Source organism: Coffea arabica, chromosome 11e (assembly GCF_036785885.1).
Source record: "Coffea arabica cultivar ET-39 chromosome 11e, Coffea Arabica ET-39 HiFi, whole genome shotgun sequence".
Classification (NCBI taxonomy): domain Eukaryota; kingdom Viridiplantae; phylum Streptophyta; class Magnoliopsida; order Gentianales; family Rubiaceae; genus Coffea; species Coffea arabica.
Genome location: NC_092331.1, coordinates 11,885,749 through 11,909,121, shown reverse-complemented (window position 1 = coordinate 11,909,121; position 23,373 = coordinate 11,885,749). Strand labels below are relative to the sequence as shown.

Sequence of the window (23,373 nt, the reverse complement as noted above, 5' to 3'; positions counted from 1 at the left end):
TTTAAATTGATTGTGGTTTGCAAATAATTCGGATCTAAGTTTTTGTTTGTCGATCTGGAATTCAAAAGGTTTGTTTTCTAGTTTCTTTTGAATGAGAATTGATTGCTCGATCTGAGCAATTCGGGTTTGAAGGTCATCTACTGGTTTGGTGTTTAGGGAGAATTTGAGAAGGCTAAAATTTGTTTTGTAAAAAAAAGCCATAAGCAAAGACAAGTAAATAAATAATTAAACAAATATCAACAATGTAGGTCTATGAAACTAGATCTGATCATTTGAACACTTCACCGTCCTGAATCTCGGACCACAGGAACCTCAACATTCCTACAGGACTTACTGCCAAATCCCATGACCTTACTGCCTAGACCGGAGGTTGGCAATTACCAGCTTCATGTCCATATGACAGATCTAAGTTCATAGGTCGACACTATCAATATTATAATAAGTTTAAATACATTAGATAGTAATCACGAAGTTAAGCAATCTCATTAGATAGATCTAAACTTATCGATCTACACTAGCAACATCATAATAAGCAAAGAAAGATAACCGTCACCCCACTTCCCTCTCTGGCTCTAATAGATCTCGTAAGTGTATAAGTCATATATACACATAAGTTATATATAAATTAATCATGATGACACAATTATTAAACCCTAACCAGGCCCAGCAGTTGAACCATTCGACTTGTGTACCTACCTACCGCGAGACTGGCTTGAGTACCTAAACTGACCGGATATGGAGTAAATCCCAACAATGCCAATTGACCTAGGATTCAGCTCGCAAAATCGCGAATACTAGACTAACTTTGATGACCCAGTAGTTTGAACCTTTGGATGTTCTTTCAATTGTCCACGATAATTTAACTTCCCACGAGGTAAATTTTGCAATTTTGCAAAATTGCAAAATACTTGTGCAAAATAATTTAGCACGAGGTCAAATCTTCACATTTTTTCTTTTAACTTCCCACCCTTTCCCACCCCATTCCTACCTCCAACTGCCCAACTGTTAAGTGTAGAATTCAAACTCTGAATCCAACAGCAGAAAAAACCCTAAAAACTCTCCCCTAATCACTGGCCAACCGTAATGGTTAAGTTTAATCTTATACTTGTTGACCAATTGTGTATTCAAATATACTAATCGCTTCAATTTTAAAACTAACACAAACAAAATGTTATTTATAATTAATTGGTGGGGAAACAAGAAAAGGGATAAACATTTATACATGTTCTTTCAATCAATTAAACACAATTAATTTATCTCAAAAGCAGATCTCTAAGTTCTTTGCCGAAGAGATCGTCTTTCCTGCACACGTCCATGGCTCCAGCAGCAGCTCAAATCATCATTCGAAGAAATCAAAGGCCATTGCTTTAGGCAGACCATAGGAAAAAAAAAAAAGAAAAAAAAAAAGAAATGGGAAAAACACATAAACGTGTTATATACCTAAGATACAAGGTCTGGAAGTCGAGATAATCTTTCTATTTCCTTGATAATCATCTCTTTTTCTTCTTCAAATTGTTCATCTTCACCACCTGCAACAACATATATGTTCACAAAGAGAAGACAGAAAGATAAATGGGCAGTTTTTTCTTTTTTGGGAGGGGGGTGGGGTTGTGGGGCAAAAAATTAGTCATGCATTTGCCTTTTCCAGGGGAGAGATCATGCAGCAATGCCAACAATTTTTCATGATTTTTGGACAAGATGACTTTTATTTCTCTAGGCTTGTTAGGGTTAGCAACGAACACCTGCAGTCAAAGACAGAATTGAGGTGCCATGTAAATTGAAGTCTGAGCAAATGAATATGTATCAAATCTTAGTATACTAGAATTTATATTCAATTACCAACAGAACAACTGTAGCTAAACGTTATCCTCAACAACTTAAATATCTCACATCATGCATGCATCCATGAATTCCATAAAATGATAAGCAAATAGAATTAAAAATTTTCAAGGTTAGCCAAAATCTTAATACCAAAAGATCTGGCAATTGTGTTTCCCTCATCTTAACACTACTACAGTCCCTCCCACCTTACCACCCAACCCAAAAACTTCAGATTCCTGCACTAAGCCTACATATTTTTTCCATGGGATGCACCCTGAGCAAAGCATATCCTTTCTGTGCACATATTAGCAGGAAATATTTTACAGTTTGCCCTGTAGCAGTATGATCTCTCTGCTGCTACTCTAAGCACACGACAAAAATCTAAATGCTTCTCGTAAAATAAGACTCATACAAGGACAAGCCTGATGCACCTGGCACGTTGCTCCTTTCTTGGGACATATGATTTGAAAAGGATAAAACTTTGCAACTCCCGTGGAAAAAGAAAAAAAACACATACACATACACACACACACACACACACACACAAAAACAAATGAAGCGCATGAACCATAATCATGTCGTATCATGTAATTCAGCTTCTTCTGCAAGAGGCACAGCTTATAAAATTATCAAAGTAGGTGGCATTGGGATTTAATGCCAAGACAAACTTAGCTACTCAAAGCACAAGAGGTTTTTGTTCTGCAGAGTTGCAACTAGCTTGTTATCAACCATCCTTCTAGTTTTTTCTTCTGGGTTATAACAGCAAAAATATGCAAGTCGAATAATATTATATGTACATATAAGCATCTTCATTATGCATGTATTATACAATTTGTTCTACATCAAACACACGTACAATGGCACATCAATATTTTATACACAAAGAACCCCTTTAGGCACAGAAGCTTTGCTTATCCTAAGACATGGATACTAGCGTGGTTTGTTTTCACTCGAGTATTTCCCTTAGTGTCTTGCTCGGACTGAGATCCTTATGGCTCTTCTATCAAAAAGTTTTTGGGGAAATGAGGCCTCATAAAATTTGAGAGAGAAACTCTCTTACCAAATCTTCCACCTCTCAATGGAGGAGCTATTATTGTTAATTTACCATTTCCAAGGGGGATCAAAACCAGCAGTCAGTAAGAAAGGAAAATTTGAGCACCTTGAAAATGTGAAAAGCCAAAATTTGGATGTTTTTGCTTGAATCCTGCATACAATATTAAAAAAATTGTTATCGATCATAAATGCAAATCAAAACCAGTTTTCCAGCCTGGGGAAAGTGGATATTAAGTGGTAAGTAACTGATGCAACAACAATTAAAAAATATTCTGCTTTTCCCAACTTTATTGCTGAGAAGTAATTTTTGTCCCTTGCAACTGCCCTGAAATTCATGCAGTTATAACTACCTGGAAAGGAAACACGCCTCCATCAAACCTTGTAACATATTTGGGATTTTTAGCACATCACTTGAGATGGCATAAAAATAAACAGTTATTTTATGGTACCAAGAACCATTTTTAGATGCCTGCAGTTTGGGTCACATGGAAACTGCTTGGTAAGGACCATCCAAGACAACTTTGGGAGATTCCTAGACCGCATTTTAGACCTTTTCTTTAAGATAAAACCTGAGAATATATACATCTATATCTATACATTGAAACACAGTTTAATAAGAAATTTAGACTATGCAACTTATTGTAATAATAGAGTCAATGAACATCTAGCTATTTTTAGAAGGCAGCACATTGTGCGGAAATCATTATTCTTCCCTTACACTAATATCATTCTCAAATATCCACAAATCCAATTCTTGTTTCTTATTAAGATGACATATTGATCTTGCAAATGGAGCAGCTGTTCGTCCTAGAGGTAATGAGAAATAGTAACAAAAACCTTCAGTAATGTCATCATGACTTTCAAGTGGCGGACTTCTGTAATGTAGTGCTTCATAATATGGGTATTTGGAGGCTCCAACAAAAATTCTGAGAGAAGCTGAAATTCAATTTGCATTAGACTAAGTGACAACCAGGAGTATTACAAGTATTAAATTATCAAATAAACGGAGCACCAACCTTCAAAGACTGCCTTCTTGTCACATAATTCTTAGAGGTCAAAAGTGTTTCATAGTGCTCAAAGAACTGGAAAAACAAAATTGTTTAGTAAATCAAAAGGCGAAGAAGAAAAGCATAACAGAAGCAGTTCTACTTTTGAGATAAATACTTCCATTACGCATGAATGAAGAGTGATTTTTGTTTCACATTTGATCTATTCCAATTAAAGGAACTATTCTGTCAATCAGTAAACTGGAAAGGAGGAACTAACCTCATTGTAGTGAGCAGACAAGAACTCAGCAACAGATGATTCATGTTTAGTTAGTAGATCCTGAACAAAGCTTTTACAAATATAAGCAAAAAATGCAAAAAACTAACAATAAACACTGCATAAACCAGAAATCATATATGCATATATCCAACCTTAAAAGTAGAAAATGCATCAGAAGAGACATCAAAGTTCGGCAACTCTACAAATTTGAAGAATAACTCAAAGCTTGGAGACCCCAATATGTACCTGAAAGGATTCTACTGAAGAATTGTTAGTATGAACATCACATATGCCATGAAACAGAATACAATGGGAAAAAATTTCCCAAGAAAAGAAGGAAATTGAACAATGAAATATGTGTTGCAACATTCAGTGACAGCCATTGACTTTTTTCTCCCATGAATGCAGATGCTGACAATACGACCATTATAGGTTGGGAATAAAAAACAAAGGACAAAAGGCTTTAGATTTCCACTTTCTAGATTCCAGGAATTCTATTATTTACACACAGAACACACACACACACATATATAGAGATAGAGAGAGAGAGTGAGAGAGAGAGAGACGCAGCGGGAGAGGGGGAGAGAGAGATGTGTGTGGGACAGAAAGCTATCTTTTATGCCATGTCTCCTAATTGTTTATCTATTAACATTCTACCACAGTCATTTATTGTTGGAAAATCAGGGCAGTCCAAGAACTTTAATTTCTTACTTTGCAAGAGATGGTCTTTTGATGCATTCCCTCAACATACTCCCACAATGCAAGGCAATTTCCTTGTTGTCGTAGCTGCTCACAAAGATAACAAGAGGCAACATGTCAGAAAATAACATTCAACCTAAACTACTAATAGACTAAATGCATGAAGCGCTGAAACATCTGGCTAAAAGGATGGATGTAGCTTTTTGACTTTAAAAGACCCTTACAACACTAGGTATTGGAGGCTTTTAGCGAACTAATAAACAGCATTTCATCTTAGGAAAGTGAAGATAAATGTTGAATGCAATATCTTAGCAGTGATATTTTCCTATCACTGCGTCATAATAACGAAGAGAAAGAATGAAAGATTCCAATGAATCACTCCAAGTTAGCCTTGCTAGCTCTCTGTGCTAGTTAAGGACACATTTATCACTGCTAAAAGGTTGAGAAAAACAAAAGAAAGATATATAATTTCATGTATAAAAAGCTTGTTGATTCATTATTCAGGGGTAACAAGGATTGGCTCATGGTACTTAAACTTCTTAAGTGCCTGTCAGTTTATCTGGATAAAGTCCAGATCATATTAGTTGGTTGACGTAGACAAAGTAGGGAAACAGCAATAGAACTCTATAAAATTATGACCGACTGGCTACGATCTGCTTCTGCTAAAAAAGACATACAATTTAGAGATGTGATAGAAAATCTTTCTTTGAAGTTATAGCAAGCACTGATATTTATTTTGTTTTTGGTAGTTTAGATCATCCATCCTACTCTAACAAATGCAATAGTATATCACTTTTATTGGCTTTAAGACCTAGTGTTCATTGACTATTGTCGATGATAAGGCTTTATCCGCTACACCTTGTTATTAAAGTTTATCGACTTATAAAAGAAAAATTCATTAATTAGTTCAAAATCCATGTACTCATTGCACTTGGAAACTCTTACAGAACTGAACCACATTTGAGACATTAGTTGCTATGAACCTTGGTAGCAGGATGTAAATAAAGAATTATCTGAATGACTCCTTTCTTTTCCTTTTTCTTTTTTTGGCTAATTTTGTTAGATAACCAATTAAATGATAATAACTAAATACCAAATGCATTTTCAGACTTGAGAGTGGACATTCAATTGTTCTGCTGAGTTTCAACCAGCTAATCATTACAAGATTGATCTGTGTTTTAATACCATTGCAGATATTACACTCAAATCCACATTGTCCTCAATAACATGAAATAACTGGTTCTTGCTCTTTGAAGAAATAACTGGGGCATTAATAACCTAGATCTACCATTTTGTCCCTTCCTTAAGTTGGCAGGAAAGATAAGCTTTCTATCAGGGAAATCGTGCAATAAAACAATTCACTGTTCAAAAAGCATGGAAAAGGGTGAGGAAGATAGAACACAACATGAAAGGGTAAATACTTACCACACGACAAGGAAGTCTAACAACTCCAAGTGGTTCTCCATATATTGCACACAGCAACATATGTCATCAACCTTTTGTTTCAGCAATATCGACCAACAGTGGACCAAGTTTTTTCTAGCCTAGCAAAGTTGAGAAAAGTTTGTAAAGCAAATAAGTTAAAACAGATATTAAAGCGGGTTTCTTTGAAGAATAGAGTATGAACAACTTACTTCCCATCCCAGTATGGGTAACTTATGGATGAAAAGAGAAATAACATCCTCGTTACAAATTTCAATTGCCATTTGTGAAATTTGATCAGCATTTGGCTCAACTTCCCCATCTCCTGAAACCAGAGCTCTCATTGTCATAATATTCTTCTCAACTTCTTCCATAGCCTGTTAGAAACAACACTATAAGATACATCAACATTGTATAGTTTAATGCCTATATAGCATTTTAAAGCAGTCATTATACGTGCTTCATACACGAGGCAGGCAGACAAGAATTTTGATAGATCACTTTGCCAGAATTATTTGATTCACTTACATTTTTAGGGGAGTTCCGTAAAGCAAGTTAAAAGAAGTTGTTACAAAGAGCCACATTGGATCATACAAAATGAAATCAGACAAGGCAAGGACCATTTGGCAGATCAAGGGTACCACAATTCACTAAATGCTACAAAATTCAGTGTCTCCATTTCCCTTATTTGCACTAGAAGCACTTAATAGGTTATCATCTTCTTTTCCAAATTATCATCATGTGACATCTCATTGCAATCATATTAGCACTAGTAAGCAAGGACCATACTCAAGTTTTCAGCTTCTCAAGGGCTCAACGTTTTCTCTATTGTGCGACACAGGAACAATTAACACATGAATGACAATATTCCATGAAACTAGCTTTTCATATCCTTACTTTAATTATAAAAAAAATTCAACCAATCCGTCTACATTGTGTCTGAAGTACATGAAAATCTGTCCATTAGTTGAAAAATTATAACCCAGTAATTAAGTACAACTACATCAGCAATTCGTTTAAGAATCAGGAAAACCTTGTAAACCAAGATGTGCTCCTGAACTAGTAAAAAACACCAAGGAGGATTACCAGATGAATAGGGGGAAAAAAAAAAAGCTCCTTCTCCTTTGACACACAGAAATGTTGCCTCAAGGAGTTAAAAATTGCTTCCAGAACCTTGCTGAATAAATAGTTCATGGAATAACTTTTCTCTTTTTCTTCTGGATAAAGCAATTAATAGTGCAGATATCAATTTGAGTGAAGGTAAAAGCGAGGCATACTCCTTAAACCAGTAGATCAGAAATTGATGCAACCTATAAGATATACAAGGGGAAGGAAACTCAAGAGAATTGGGAATTTTGGCCATCTATGCAGAATGCATAGCACGTTTGAGAGATTGAGCCCTTCAGTTTAAGAATTTTTACTAGAATTCTCAAATAATTAATAACACTAGTATTTTTGCACAACATGTATTGTCCAGACTGAGTGAATTCTAACTGCATATATGCAATAAATATTCGGTCTGGAATCCTTCTCAAGCAACCAAATAACATTTTTTTAGTTACGAAAACCAAACGATGACATAGAAAATTTCTCATACAGAAATGTAAAGAAAAGTATGAGTAAGCAGTAAAAAAGAAGCCTCTAATAATTCATCTATACTAAATCTAACCTTCATCGCTTCGTACCACTACATTTATTACATTCCTTATCTCTCACCATGTCATATTATGCAATTACCCACAATTTATAGCCACGCTGAAGTAAAAGACAAAAACACTTAAAATAACAACTTGAACCAACAAAACAAGTGAATTCTACTCTCAAAAAGACAGTAAGTGTTCCAAATGCAGAAATTATAGCCCCCTTAAAAGTTTAAGCTTTTATCTACTGACCAAATCCAGACGTTGAAAACAACCGAAGCCTTGTCTATTTTATTTATGGCACTTAATTCTCCATCATGACAACTCACAGTTGAAAACTCAGTCCAAACAACAGCTGCATGAGATTATCATTTCTTTAGCATTATCCACAAACTCCAAAAATAGCATGACTGAGTTAATTTTCTAAAGAAGAGTGCATCACTAGAATGACCATGTTGAACTTTAACTAACAACCCACGGTTCAAAAAAAAATTAACTTAAAGCAACAATGAGAAAAGAAGGTGCAAAAAAATAGGACCTTCTCAAGTGCTTTAACTTCAGCAACAGTTTTGGTATCGAGAGCCATAAGACTGTCCCTTATGGCCTTGGCAAGTTCTTGTGGAGTTTTAGGCCGCGAGGGCTTGAAGAATGAGAACGACATGTTTTCTGTGTACCAATTGATCACTCAACTTCAGTCCTATCTTCAAATGCTCCTTTACGATATCACCAGCGGTACACTTAAGCTAGTTAACCTGCAAAGGAAACAATTATCACTCTCATAAAGATCTCTATTTTGTTTGACAGGCATCAATGTCTGCACCTATAAAACTAATTAAGTACCAGCCTCAAAAAAGTCCAAGGAGGTCTTAAGGGCAGCTCGCTACAGAAAAATTTACCATTACATTCTACACATTGTCACCTTTCGAGCTGCAGCTGATGGCCCTTGAAAAAAGTACATTATTTATCACTCACTCAAGTTAAAATCTCAACTCTTTGCACTATCCGAACACCATGTCTAGCCAGGGAATCTCACTGTTTAAAGCATTTCGTTACTTGATAATAACTGCAAGAAAAAGGGTACAACAACATTCAGCAATAGATGCTGAGACTCCATACAAAGCAAGCTAAATTCAGTTCATCAAAACCAAAGAAACTAGCATTCTGATCAAGAAAAAATTATCACAGAAATGAATCTAACTAGCCTAAGTTAATTGCCCATAATTGAATTGAATTGAATTCCCACTATCCAGAAGGCAGTTGAGCAGAAAATTCAGACATGAAACACATTCAGTGGCTAAATCAAAAACCAAAAATTCTCAAACAAAACTTCCAAGAGGATCAAAAGAAACAAAAATAAATAAACATGAACCCATCAAATATGACTACAAAAGATTAAGAACAAACAGAAACCCACATGAGTAAGTGAAAAATAGTGGCCGCTGGCAATGAGCGAGGACGATCAAAGAATCCCTTCTTCTTCCTCTTCTGGGTTTTTTCGTGATTGGCGTTTCTTGCTACACTCGGGACCCTTGCTGCCGTTGGGAACGGTGATGTTCCAATCAATCATATCCAAAATAGGAAAGTCGGGTGGGTCGGGTTTTTAAGAGTTGGGGGGACTGGGAGACAAATTTGCAATTCCAGGACTTGTAAGCGGTAATAGTAATGTTCAAAGGACCCCTGTAATTCGTTCAAATAGCTGTTAAACCCCTCATATTTTGAAAACTGCCTTTAGCCTCGGAGGCCTGCATTACGATTGAGAAATTGGTCCTTTCGGGGAAGAGATAAATGTACTTTTTTAACGCAAAAAACGAGAGAAGCTTTAGAGTGTTTAAAATTTCATTACTTAGATTAATTATTTGACCTGGTTTTGAGAGGATTTTATGGACTTGGTGTAATAAATGAAAAGTAGAGGGACAAATAAAGGAAAGACTATCATTTGGATTAGTTACTTTTTGGGGTATTTTTAAAAAATTTTATTGTAGCAGTGTATATGAAAAATTTTTACCATAAAATTTTTTTGAAATATTTGATATATTGTATGAATGAAATGTTTTTTGAATTATTGTGTATTACTATAGCATTGTATTTGAAAAACTTGTTTTTGAAAAAATGATCAATCCAAACAGAACTTAGATACTTAGCAAGGAAAGACTAATTCTTTAATGAAGAAAATTGAAAAATAATCTAACAAATCATTGAATGTTAAAGATAAACTACTCGTATACTCGTATAGAAGAATAGTTATGAAGTGATTACTATAGTTCTTTTAATGAGAAAATGAGTACAGTTGCTTCTAAAAGTAATTGAGTGAGTGTATATATTGACTGTGGCTTAAATGATGAGTATCATTTTACCTAATAATCACAAAAAATTACTAAAAAAATTTCAGCATCAGATAAACAAAAGAAAGAGCTCATGAGCTTGATTTGATTATTTTCTTTTACACATGCAAAAATTTGATTGGGAGGTTAGGGATAGTTTTTTGAAGTCTATTGAATAACTCCTACTAATTAATTTAAAGTTTTTTGACTAATTTTTCCCTACTACTAACATAACAATATTTGAACCAATTTGCCCTTGTGAATGATACATATTCATGCTGAATATTATATAACCATACTCTCACACAATAATATAATAATAAATGAACTAATTTGCCCCTACTAATTATATTAAAAAAATTTGACTAATTTGTGCCTATTCATTATTTTAAAATTTTTGACAAATTTACCCCTATTAATTAATTGAAATTTTTTGACTAATTTTTTCCTACTTACATCATAATAAAAGGACTATATTGCCTTTACTAACCTTATTTTCTCAATCAAATTCTATATAAATACATAATCTTATCAGTTGGGATTTACGAATGAGGGCTCTAATAAGGTCAAATTCGGTCTAAAGAAAAGTATACTATTGGCTTGAGTTTAGCTCATTTAAAACTCTTAAATGGATTAGATTTTATTCAACTTAACCCTAACTTAGCCAAAATTCAGCCCATTGTTTAATTAAATTTCAAATTTAGATTTAGAAACTAGGTTAGAACCTATTTTTAAGTGCCCGAATGAGCCGAATTTAAGTGAATGCAAATTTTTATATACCAAAGCCTTGATTTACTTTATAATTCTAAAGTTTCAAATTATTTTATTTTAATAAAATTTATAAATTATTTTATTAAAACGATCTGACAAATTAAGGGGTACTTTGGTCATTAAAATAGTAATCTATCTCATCCAATCTCCAACCAAACACAAAATAGAATTATTTTCCAATATATTCTATCCAACCTAGAATCAACAAAACACTAGATGATTTGGATTATTAATCCGAGGATGAATCAATTTTCTTTTTTCATATTTTTATGTTCATCTTTTATGGGAAATTGGGTATTTGGTTCATAAGCCTTCTAAAAATAAGATAGAGTGATTTTATCACTATATTTAGGCAGGCCTATGTATACATTGCTTTCTTTCGTACTTTAAGTTTTAATAAAACTTTTCTAGCCTTTTTTTTTTTTTTTTGCAGTCCATACGTATTCCAAAGAAACCGTAACATCTTGAAATAAAGAAAAAATCATAGGTGTTTCAAGTATGAATTTTGAGGGGTAATTATTTGAGTGAAAGTCAATCAAGAGTATCATATACTAAAAATTTAGAATTTGTAGTTTCTTTATTCTTTTGGCTAATTTGTAATTTTTTTTGTGCTATCATGATGGATAGCTTCAGCTTTGGTCGAAAAAGATGAAGAATGATATTTTCCCAAGGATTCAAGCTATGAAGTAAGAAAAAGTTATGCAAATGATATTGAAGTTACACATGATTTGCATAGGATCATACTATCAAATTATGGAGCGAGCATGCACATTTCGTGTTATGAAACTGTTTAACATTCATATGACAAGTGAGTTTTTTGAGTGTTTGTCTAAAACTTTACTGTAGTTTACTGTAGAAGTTTTTTAAAAAATTTTTGAAGTGTGTTTTTTTGAATATTTTGAAGTGTATAGTTTAAAATTTTTGAAAAGTTTTTTGAGATTACTATAGTTAAAGTCTTTTAAAAACTTGTAGCAGACAAACTTGGCAAAAAACTTGTCTGCCAAACAAGGCCATAGTTAGGTAGATTGTTATAATAAAATAATTTAACTTAGTATTCCATGTATTCATCTTATCTTTAACTTCTTTTTTTATTCTGAACTTCTTATTTTCTAATAAATTACAAAATTATCTAAACAAGTTTACATTTGACACCTTTTATAGAAAGTTTCAATAAATTAAAATAGATTTTGTTTTCTATATTGATTTCAATAAGTTAAATCAAGTGTATCATGTGTTTAAACAAAGGAAATCAAGCAAGTATGCACATTTTTAAGTACTGTGATAGGTGCCAAACCTGTGCAATAATAATAAAAATACCTAACTACCACTAAAAGCAGTCAATAATCAATTCTAGGTACTGGAGCAGGGATTCTAGGTGTGCAATGGGTTACTTGATTCATCCTGTTCCCGAAGAGTTTGCTTAATCCGATATACCAGAATTAATTAATTGACAAACTTTACTAACAAGTAGACAGTGGCAAGTAGGGTCGTCTCCTCAGGGATTGGGGATATTTGTCTCTTTGAGATTCCAATTGGTAAAGGGGGATTTTATCGGAATAAAACTAAAAACAATTAAGCAATTCAACTCAAAATAAATAATTAACTAGCACGAATATAGACAGGAATTAAATCAAGAATAGATAAATTCTAGCCAAGGATACAATTACTCAGACACAGTCCACTTACCCGATCATTGATGCAAGGGAGATTCATTTAATTTATTAATAGGCTAGCTATAGTCGCCGACGAACTCTAACGACCAATTTTTCCTTAATTTATTGATAATCAAGGTACGATCATTGATTACTTCTAACCAGAAAATACCCCTAGGTACGACTGTAGAAATTAATTTCCCAATTGCATTAAGAACTACAAAAACCTAACCCCAATCAATAACACGCTACGAGGGTTATTTAAATTAGATTGCATGTTCCCCTAATGTGTAAACACGCCAGTTGCCACTAATATTAATCAATCAAATAATTACGGATTTAATTGACTAATTTGGCAGGAGATTAATAAGTCGCATTGAACATCGGACCCTTGACATCCAATTAATAAAATAATTCCAAGGAAATTCAAGTAGACAATGTGCAAATATTAACAAATTAATGAATGCATGAAAACTAATTAGATCTCACAGATATTCGAGACTGCGCCGTTGAGTTGATCCTTGACTAGGTGAAGAGATTAGCCACGTCGTATAAATAAATCTCCACGCAAATTAATTAAACTCATGAGCGTCAAACCATTTTTCACTAATTAATCAAGAAATAAAAGATGTTTTTCCCGTTGAGAATTTTGTCAAACAGTCGGCGCGCATGAAAGGAAAAAGAAAGAAAACTAAACTATTGCTGAAAGCTATCCTCCTAGCCTCTGTACGTTTGTCTCTTAAAAGCAAAAATGACTCATGCCCTCTAGTCCGTGGTCCCTGCCGAAATTGAGAAGCAAAAGTACAAAAAGGCAAGGCCTTCTGAATGTTTCCCCTTTTCTCGTTTCCTATCTCTAGTCAAAGACTCCAATGCTCAAAACACTCCTAATCAGCAAAAGGAAATGCAATCCGGTTTAGGCACCATGCGGGCCAGGCTTGTGGATTATTTGAAGTCTCCCACGCTTGGAGCAATTATCTCAAGAAGGTCCCCCTTTTTAACACTTTTCAGTTCCACTTCCTGTAGATAGATTCAAATATCAAATATAAGTATATGATAACAATTAAAACAATATTTGGCAAGGATAAAGAGGGAAATTAACAATAAAATTATTAACAATTAACAATCTATCATACCATGCATGGGTCCTCAAAGAGTTGATATGTTTAAACGAAGGAAATCAAGCAAGTATAATAAGTATTGTGCATGGGTCCTTAAAGAGCCAATTTCCCATGTCCCCCGAGTCCAATATATATTTGGGACGCAGATATTGGACTATATTGAGTATCTGTGACGACTCCACCTCCCCCTAAGGCGTACCAAAGGGTTCAACAGACCGCCTGCCCAACTCTCGCCAGGACTCACTCACTCGTATCACATGCATACATCCATAGACCATAAATAACATCGCAATTCAAGCTTATAATTTACATTGATGCACAATCAAGATACAAAATCTCAATATACCCAAACTGGTTCAAAGTGTATACAATCCAGATACAAAACATTCTATTCGAGTAATAGCGCGAATACAAGTCAAAAGTTAAAAACAACTAATCTATGCTAGTCTTTACATATCTCACGCCTCGCTCGTACCCCTGAAAGGAAAACAAATGGAGTGGAATGAGTTAAAAGCCCAGTGAGGTTCCAAATAGCAAATTGACCATTATTTATAAGTACAAGTTTTCGATATAGCAAAGTAACGAGCATGAAGAGTTCATAAAAGTGAGCAATAACACGTCAAGTGGCAATCTCAAAATGAGCGAGTGTAAAAGTTTTTCAGAAGAGTCAATAATCCAATAAGCAATAATCATTCCAAAGTATAAGGATACGGATGGCTCTCAGGAGCCAAATTCCCATTGCATTACTAGAAGCTTGATCACGTAGTAGTTGACACTCCGTCAACTTTCAAATAAAGGAACCAATCCAGTAGAGCACCACTTACGCTACTCTCTGTCCACCATTCAAACCCCCTACTGGGCCCAAAATCCTCAAGAAACACTGGTGGTAATACTCGAGTATACCGATTAGTCGAGGAGATATCACTCCACTCGACAATCAAGAGACCCAGGGTTCGTTACCCAATCGACCAAGCCCTTGCCGGCTCGACTCGAGTAACTTGCCACAGGGTTTCTGGAATTCCAGGAAGTGCGCACAACATGAACAAGTATATCAATTCAATTTCAACAATAAACAAGTATATATCAAATAAGGGCAAGTGCGATAAAGTACACTCCTCCCCGATCAAGCCAATCATATATCATTTAATCATATTGATCAAGTATTGGAAACAAGTGTCCAGTTCAATTAGGTATTTGGAAGCACTCACCAAAATGAAGTGCCCCTAGTAATCACGTCTGGGTTATACTCCGGATTCGGAGTCCAAATCTGCGATAAAACTTTGTTTCAGGACTTTAAAAATCAACTAAGGTTCGAAACGTAGACGTTTCGTTCAATAAGAATCAAGACATGGAAATTCACTTGGAGAATATTCGTGAAACACTCGCTCGCTTTTCAAACTATATAACTTTATAACATTTATACTTGAAAATGCCATTTGAGTCGAAAGTACAAGGAAAACGTATTTCTAGTAGTCATAGTTGTATTTTTCAAGGGTACAAGTTCGGCCAAATCCTTACTTATATACCTCGGTAAAAGAAGACGCAAATATCCTAGATGGTTCAAGTAGTAATCACTCTTAACTCTTACTCAAGTCACAAGCATATTTCTCTAGTCCTCGAGCGTAAATTTGGGCAGCATGCCCTTTGTGTTTACCTAATTTTCCAGCTATTTTGGCTTCATTATTTTTCTCATTCAAACCCAAGTTTATACACAACACAAATGCATTTCAATAGCCGTTCCATAGGCTCAAGACAATACAAGGACATAAATCAACTAATAACAAATGCGGAAATGAAGTTTACAAAAGACAGATTTGACGGGTTTTTACGGAAAGAACACGTCTGAGGCTACCCTTATCGGATTGGTGTGCAACTTATACCATTTCGAAGTTAAGACGAAATCCTACAACTTTCATGAAGATCACTTGGTCAAATTTCCAGTGTAACCTAATCAAATTCCCAGTTCACCGAACCAGGTTCCAACTAATCGGCTAATTAACCGTACTACATTTAAATGGCCATATCTCAGGTTACCAAAGTCCATTTAAGGCGTTCTTTGAGGCGTTTAAAAGCTAAGACAGACTACTAAAACTTTCATGTTTTGGTAAATGACTAAATCAGCACGGATCATAGTGAATAAACACAGTCAATTGGATGAACTGTCTAAAACGGATCACTGAAAATATCCTAGGGCAGCGAGGGTATTTTGGTCTTTTCACTGGCTACATTGGTCCGATTGGGCTAAAATTTTGTAGGCACTTATAAAATATCATTCTCTACAACTTTCATGTTTTATGCTAAGCCTAATTCGACCTCTAACATGATGCAATAAAACCGGACAGAACAAGGCTGAAATTTTCCAGAAATCTGGGAATTTTTCGATTCAATGAAACTTTCTTCATTTCTTGCCTCAATCCACCACCACAACCTCCTATATAAGCTTAGATACAACATATATCATCCATATAGCAAGTATAGGCATAAATCATCAAACCCTAACTTACATATATCACCTTAAAAATCATCACAACAACTTGTATCACAACTAATCTAACCAAAACATGAGTTATATAACAACTTAAGCAAAAATAAAAGGACCAAAGCTATGGTTAGACCTTGTACCTCAACAAAAGAAGCTTGCAAGAGTAATACTTCACCTCCTCTTGAAATTCTTGGTTCCCCTAGCTTCTCAATCTCACAACTCACACTTTAATCGGTTTAAAATTTTAATTCCTCACTTGGATGGCTCAACTCAAGAAGAAGGAAGTTTGTTTCTTGCTCTCTTTCTCTCCTCTCTTGTCTCGGCCAAGCAGCAGAAAAATGGAGGGAAATGGAGCAAAATGAAGGATAAGAAGGTTGGACTTTTGGCTTGTTTAAGTAGCTATGGTTGAGTGACACTTGTCACAACTAATACCAACCAAAATTTTCTTTTTCTTTCTTGCATTTTTAGCCCTAAAATTCGGTCAAAGCTAGCTGGAAAATGAGAGGATATTTTGCTCAAATATTAATGAGCTTGTATGGTAAGAAAGTGGTGATCAAGTGGTGTGTTCAATCGGTAGTGCACGATATACGTCGGTTCGCACCGTTTTTCCTTAAATCACACGTACTAGGGTTTTTCTTCCTATTCACTAACTTTATATCATTGCTTCTAATCACATATTATTTCTCACCTAAAAGTCACTCTTAAGCACCAAATTTGATTCTCGCTCCGTACCGAATAATTACACTACGGATACACGTAAAAACCCTAACTTGCTCCAACTTGAAAATGAAAAGTGAAACCCTACTTTCTAAATTCATTTGCACTTATTGTGGAATGATTGGGTAGTAGGGTTATAATAAATGAATAATTTCCAAATAAAAGGGCATTTTACAATTCCATAAATCGAATTTAGGGTTTCGGTTGAAATATGAGAAATTTGAGAAAATGGTCAGTCACAAATGAAACTAGGGTTTTGATTAGACTTTATTTCTAGAATTTAGGGTTTCTAGTCTGTAAAACAAAATAATAAAATAAAGAAACCGTAATATTCTCTTTGAGGTTAAACAACAATAGTATCCTAAAAGTTGGGGTATCACAGTATCCTTTTCCTGCAACTTATGGAAACCAATTATCATGTCCATGTATCACATTTTGTGATTAGAAGTATCTTATAATGTCATTAGTATCATCCAAGCTACAACATTCATTAGCTTTATCTCAGAATTTGCCTGTATGGCAGGTTAAGTCTTTTCCCAGACTAGACTGTTTCAGTCTTCTATATTGCTGTCAAACTGGTAACGTATTCAACAACAAGCCAGTAGCATCCATTTGCCGAGTCTTGTATGACATTTTTTACTACCAGAAACTTTTTTCCTGTAAATTTCTCAAGATTCTTGACAATGCTACTCATTTCCTCTTCATTCTGAAACAAAAGGAACGACACGTCTCCCTGATCCTCTCCAAATCTCTAGATTTTACCTTGTAGTATCGTGTATTTAGCTAGACATAATTCGGTAACCTAAAAGTGAAAGCTGGGAACACTTTATTCTCTACTAAATTTTTTAGTGAGAGTTTTATTCTCTCCTAGGGATTCCTAGTGAGAGTTTTTGATAAATTTTTCAATTTTCTTTTATTAGATCTGAATTTTTTCAAATTTTGATTATCAGGTCTAGAATTTCTTGGATCTATTCGGCAGATCTCACCATAATATGTAGATTTGAAATAGTTAGTCAGCAGATCTGGCGATTAAAAGCATGTACAGATATCTAGAGTTTTAAATTTGGAGTTTTATAATGTAATTTTTATTATTCTTCAAGACTGGAGTATCTTTTTTCAGATATGTTCTTTGATATTTGTATATATTTGATAATATAATTTCTACCATTAATATAGATTTAATGAAATGATGATATTTTATCAAAAAAAATTCCCCTAACTTAAGATAAAGATATCACAATCGGCTTGTGCAAAGAGACGAGGAGAAAACTGTAGTTCCTATTAGTCACTATCTCAACAACATTCACGTGTAAATCCTTTACCAGGCATGTATTTGATTGCAATTTACCAACATCCAATATAGGCCCATGATACTTTCAAACAAGCACACCCTGCTCAAATCTAAATCCCAAAAGAGAATCGTTGGACTAAATTAGGCAGGATTTGTATAAATCGACACACAAAACTTAGAATAAATCATTTTCGCGTCCAAACTTAGAATAAATCGACTGATATCCAAAATATACCGGACATGTACACACAAACATGCACGCCCATATACCACACATTCATACTTATGTACATATATAGATACATACATGCATATTCTTAATTAAATTACATGAAGAGCCAACGGATACCCAATTGGTTTTGGGTATGGTTCTAGACCTTAAGACTGGATAGGATTCAGAGTCTAAAATGAGCCTTTATAAATTATGTCAATTTTTTGGTTATTTTTAGTAGCTATTTAGTCCAAAACTGTTGGGTACTTCTGGGGCTTTCCACCTAAAAAACGAGTTCAAAGAATTAAGACTTTTCCTCGCATTTGTAATCAAGCAACGTGTCTCTTTCTATAATTGATGAGAGATAAACTCGATAAAAAATCTACCCATAAGCATGCTTAGTTATGCACATTTACTCGTCAGTCGTCACTACAAGATAAGCTACTTACAAGAATTGTTCATACATAGAACAATAACGAAGATGATATAGTTTCAGTCCAAATGAGATATGCAAATAATTACTTAAAATATTTCAAGACCCGCTTAATTCAACCTTAGATTGTGAACAACCAAATTTAGTTGACCAATTTCTTGCCACTGGCACCTCCTATTGGGCAATTAATAAATGGAATAATTTTAGAAACTTCCCCCGAGCTTTCTAACAATTTCACAAAGATCCCCTTAATATTTTAAAATTACACATACCTCCCCTATTACTGCAAAAGTACTCTACTACCCCTATATAGGATACTTAATGACACTTTTTTTGGAAAATTTCAGAAATTTCAAGAAAAACCAAAATTTACTTATTCTATCTATTTCTCTCTCTCTTTCTCTCTTGTTTCCTCCTCTCTTCCTTACTCTTTCTTTCATTTCCATTTTTGCTAAATTCTTGCCACTCATTCCTCTCTGCCTTATATTCTTCCTCTAATTCAAGACCAAATTCTATCTATCATACCTTGCCCATATTTATCCCTCTCCTTCCCTCATTCTTCTTCTTTTTTTTCTTATCTCTATTCTCATCTCTTTTTTGCAAATGTGATTAGGTTCATCCTTTTTATCCTTTTAATTTTAAATGTCATGGGTTTCATTATTCTGCGCCTATTTATTTTATCCAATGTTGGTTGATTATGGGTGATAAGACTTAGTGATGTCAAAAGTCAAGAATTTGAGGGATAGATGGACTTTAGAAATGGGTGGTTGAAAAAAATAATAAAGAAGGCTGCAAAGAGAGGAAGATGGAAAGAACTGCGCTATTGATTATTGATGATGTGTTAGTTTTGGGTAAAATTTGAGGTTGGGTTTTATCTAGTTTAGCACCAAGTGACGGATTTAATTGACTTGTGTAGTAAATGTAGGGGTTGGGGTTATTGGACATAAATTAGGTTGTAGTGTTTTGAGTGCTATAATTATTAGAATTTATTTTGATTTAAATTGGGGTGTTTGCTTGGCTTTTGTGGTGGTATTGCTTTGAAGAAGGCAATCATCATAGTTGAATTTTTTTTCCAAACCTTTATTTTTGGTAGAAAGAATTTGTTGGCTTTGGTGTTGGGAGAAAGGCAATCAACAAAGTGTTATGAAACAACTAAAGTATGGATGTCCCTTTGTATTCCCAAGAGGATTAATTCATGATTTATGGTTATATTATGTATAGATGTTACAATCCATAAATCTATTCATGTAGTAGAGAATCCGTTTCATAGGTTTCTTCATATTCTTGTAGTAGTGGGTGTTTAATAGGATTAATGTACCTTTAATCTTGTAGTACCTATATATAGAGGTACATTGATACCCTTTGGAAGGACTTTTGTATCTTATTGGAATATAAGAATATCACTCTCCATTTCTCTACTTCTTTCTCCAATATTTCACTTGATATTATAGTAGCTTATTTTATTAGTTTTATAACACGTTATCAGCACGAGTCTCTACTTTTGAGCAAAAGGTGAAAACGGAGTCTCTACCTTGAGTAAAAGTGAAACAAGAGATTTTGCCCGTATTTTTTCGGCAATTTCTGTCTACTTATTGAGGTAAATTTTTTTATACATAAATTTATTTCAATTTCTTATGACTAACATTTGAATGATCAAAAAATACAAGTGCCTATTACTGAGCAATCATTAAACACAAATATATACTGTTTGACATCTTTGAGATAATATTTCTCCTTTTAATTCTACTTATTTATCTTTAGAATTATTTGTTATAAATGCTTATATTCTGATGCATTGAGTTTTAGAGATGCTATTATAGAAAATCAATTATATTTGAAGATCTACTTGTCCTTTGAAATAGTTAAAGAAAAAGATTCGACCACCTGAAGATGGTCGTTCTTTAACGAAAATATTTGGCCACTAGAAGATGGTCATTATTTCAAATGCTTGGTATGATAAATTTACTTGTGGCTACAAGAACATAATTATGCAATTTTCAAAATTACTTCTCAGTTGAAATTGTGTCGAGAAAATTTTACTCGTAAGATATATTGAAAATGATATTCTCCACAATTGATTTCTCGAATATGCTCCTATAGTAGTAATATTGAGAGAAAATTTGATAATTATTCTGTACTTATTGCTTGCTAATTCTAGTCCATTCCCAGAAGTGAATGCGACTAAATTTCAATTTATTAGTTACGGTTGTTGCCATGACTATGATTTTGGTAAATATATATTTTACCATGACAAGAGAAAAAATTACCACTTGAAGTGGAATAATAATGATAAGGACAAGAAAATAAGAATCCTGAAGATAAATGTCCCGAAGTACATTTGACGAATCAAAATTATAATCGCATTTTCACATGGCCAATTTCTTTAAACACCCTGAAGGTGTATGATGCTTGATTTAATTTATGATAGTAATTAACTTTTTTTCCTGAAGAAGAAATGGATATTAAATATTTGGGATCAAAGGATTATGGTGATGATATTTATCCCATAAAAATTATGGTGACAATGATATTTGTCTCATTAATAAATGCTACTATATACACTATTTTTCAACAAAAGAGACAAACACAATCAGTGGTAGTGTTTAAATGATTGAAAACTCCAGAAGAGCCACTGATATATTTCTCCCTGTAGGAGAAAAGTTTATGATAAATGAAGTACTACTTTTTACCATGTCTCGGAAAATTTATTGAATTTGAATATCCGTCGAAATGGATATCAAATTGAAACACTAAATGAGACAATAATAGAGATCATGTTTAGAAATCAAATGAGATAAATGTTAATTATATCATAATAACCATTCGAGAGAGAAATTGTTATCGATATAGTTGTCTTCATTCTCATTTAATTTATAATTATCACCTGTAGTAAACCAGAAGTTTACTGATCCCAATGGATATATGATTTGACATAAGTGAGAATATTTGAGAGCTGACAAGTATTTATACATACCCTCTTTATATTATATATGGCTCTAAAAGAAATTTAAAATTTACGTCGAGTATGAATCACCTTTTACGATTAAATATCGTAAAATATTGATGAGTGATCTATTGAAAGATTTATTTATTTTGATGAGTTACGATTCCCGACATTAGGGGGAGGAAAAAATCAATCGAAAGGAAATCATCTGAAAAATTGAATTTCCTCGATCCTCAATAATGTGAATTAGAAGTTCAAAAAATTCTTCATTTGTTGAAAGTTGCAAATCAATTGTCAGATATATTTATCGACTCCAGAAGAGTCATTAAATCAACTATTCCTGCAGGAAATACTCTAGCTAAGATTGATGTCCCTGAAAGACATGCACAAGTGCTATAAATAAATTTAAAGCCGACCTACCTAAATAAGGTATAAATTGATTTCAAATATCTCCGAGATTAAATGTCATGACAAAATTCAATCTCTTGAAGAGGTCCCTCCTGAAGAGCCAACTCCTGAAGAGAATGAAATCATAGAAAATTTAATTGGAGCCTAATGAAATGTAGCACTTGATATTATAGAAATTGATGAGAATCATGAATTTAGATTGGTTGATGAATGTCAGTTTATAAATGATTGGCCAAAATAAAATGGTGCGATCCAATCTGAATTAGACTCACTGGTTAAAAGAAAAGTTTTTGGACTTGTAGTCCAAACATCTGAAGGTGTAAAGCAAGTAGCCCAAAAATTTTCACAAATATTTGGGTACCAATGATCCAATATGTCCATGCGTTTTTATCAAGAAAAATAGATCAAATTTTTTGATAATTGCTATATATGTTGATGATCTAAATTTGATTGGAACTCTTGAAGAGATTCAAAATAGTGTTGAATATTTGAAGAAAGAATTTGAGATCAAAGATTTTGGAAAGACAAAATTCTGCCTTGATTTACAAATTGAGCATTTGAAAGGTAGAATTTTTGTCCACCAAACTGTATATACCCGGAAGGTATTAAAGCGGTTTTATATGGATAAGGCACATACATTAAGTACTCCAACAGTTGTCAGATCATTAGATCCTAATAAGGATCCTTTTAGACCGCGAGAGGAAAATGAAGAGATACTTGGTCCTGAAGTACTATATCTCAGTGCAAGTGACGAAGAATATTAGAATGCGACGATTAAAAGATCTCAAATGATGTTTGCATCAGGGGGAGAAATTAATACAAAGGAATAGTGTACTCTTTTTCCTTCACTAGGGTTTTTGTCCCAATGGGTTTTTCTCTAGTAAGGTTTTAACGAGGCATATTCTTTGTGTAATGGACATCTAAGGGGGAGTGTTATGAAACAACTAAAGTATGGATGTCCCTTTGTATTCCCAAGAGGATTAATTCATGATTTATGGCTATATTATGTATAGATGTTACAATCCATAAATCTATTCATGTAGTGGAGAATCCGTTTCATAGGTTTCTTCATATTCTTGTAGTAGTGGGTGTTTAATAGGATTAATGTACCTTTAATCTTGTAG

The 23,373-nt window shown here is 33.8% G+C and overlaps 1 protein-coding gene across 8 annotated transcripts; it reads right to left on the bottom strand.

Moving 5' to 3' along the window:
- Positions 1 to 1,155: 1,155 nt before the first annotated feature.
- Positions 1,156 to 9,479, bottom strand: LOC113719617 (uncharacterized). Of its 8 annotated transcripts, none has more exons than XM_027244860.2 (13): positions 9,316 to 9,479; positions 8,798 to 8,964; positions 8,440 to 8,653; positions 6,474 to 6,638; positions 6,265 to 6,383; positions 4,852 to 4,926; positions 4,293 to 4,386; positions 4,141 to 4,200; positions 3,891 to 3,956; positions 3,712 to 3,810; positions 2,981 to 3,025; positions 1,640 to 1,742; positions 1,156 to 1,529 (listed from the first exon to the last, which is right to left on the bottom strand). In XM_027244860.2, the coding sequence occupies exons 3-13, from the start codon at positions 8,560 to 8,562 to the stop codon at positions 1,441 to 1,443; spliced, it is 1,038 nt and encodes a 345-aa protein (XP_027100661.1). In that variant the 5' UTR covers positions 8,563 to 8,653; positions 8,798 to 8,964; positions 9,316 to 9,479; the 3' UTR covers positions 1,156 to 1,440. The 8 variants fall into 8 exon arrangements, 6 of the variants coding, with proteins under 6 accessions (XP_027100661.1, XP_027100660.1, XP_027100662.1 ...); XM_027244859.2 differs by having other exon boundaries at positions 8,821 to 8,964; XM_027244861.2 differs by lacking the exon at positions 8,798 to 8,964 and having other exon boundaries at positions 1,156 to 1,365; positions 1,441 to 1,529.
- Positions 9,480 to 23,373: the final 13,894 nt, after the last annotated feature.

Bases quoted from the DNA above. Each gene is read 5' to 3' on its own strand.
- LOC113719617 (XM_027244860.2), bottom strand. From the start codon at position 8,562: ATGTCGTTCTCATTCTTCAAGCCCTCGCGGCCTAAAACTCCACAAGAA. The intron at 6,384-6,473 runs GTAAGTTGTTCA...CAACTTTGCTAG, and splicing joins TACCCATACTGGGATGGGAA to GCTAGAAAAAACTTGGTCCA. The intron at 3,811-3,890 runs GTTGGTGCTCCG...ATTGAATTTCAG, and splicing joins CAAGAAGGCAGTCTTTGAAG to CTTCTCTCAGAATTTTTGTT.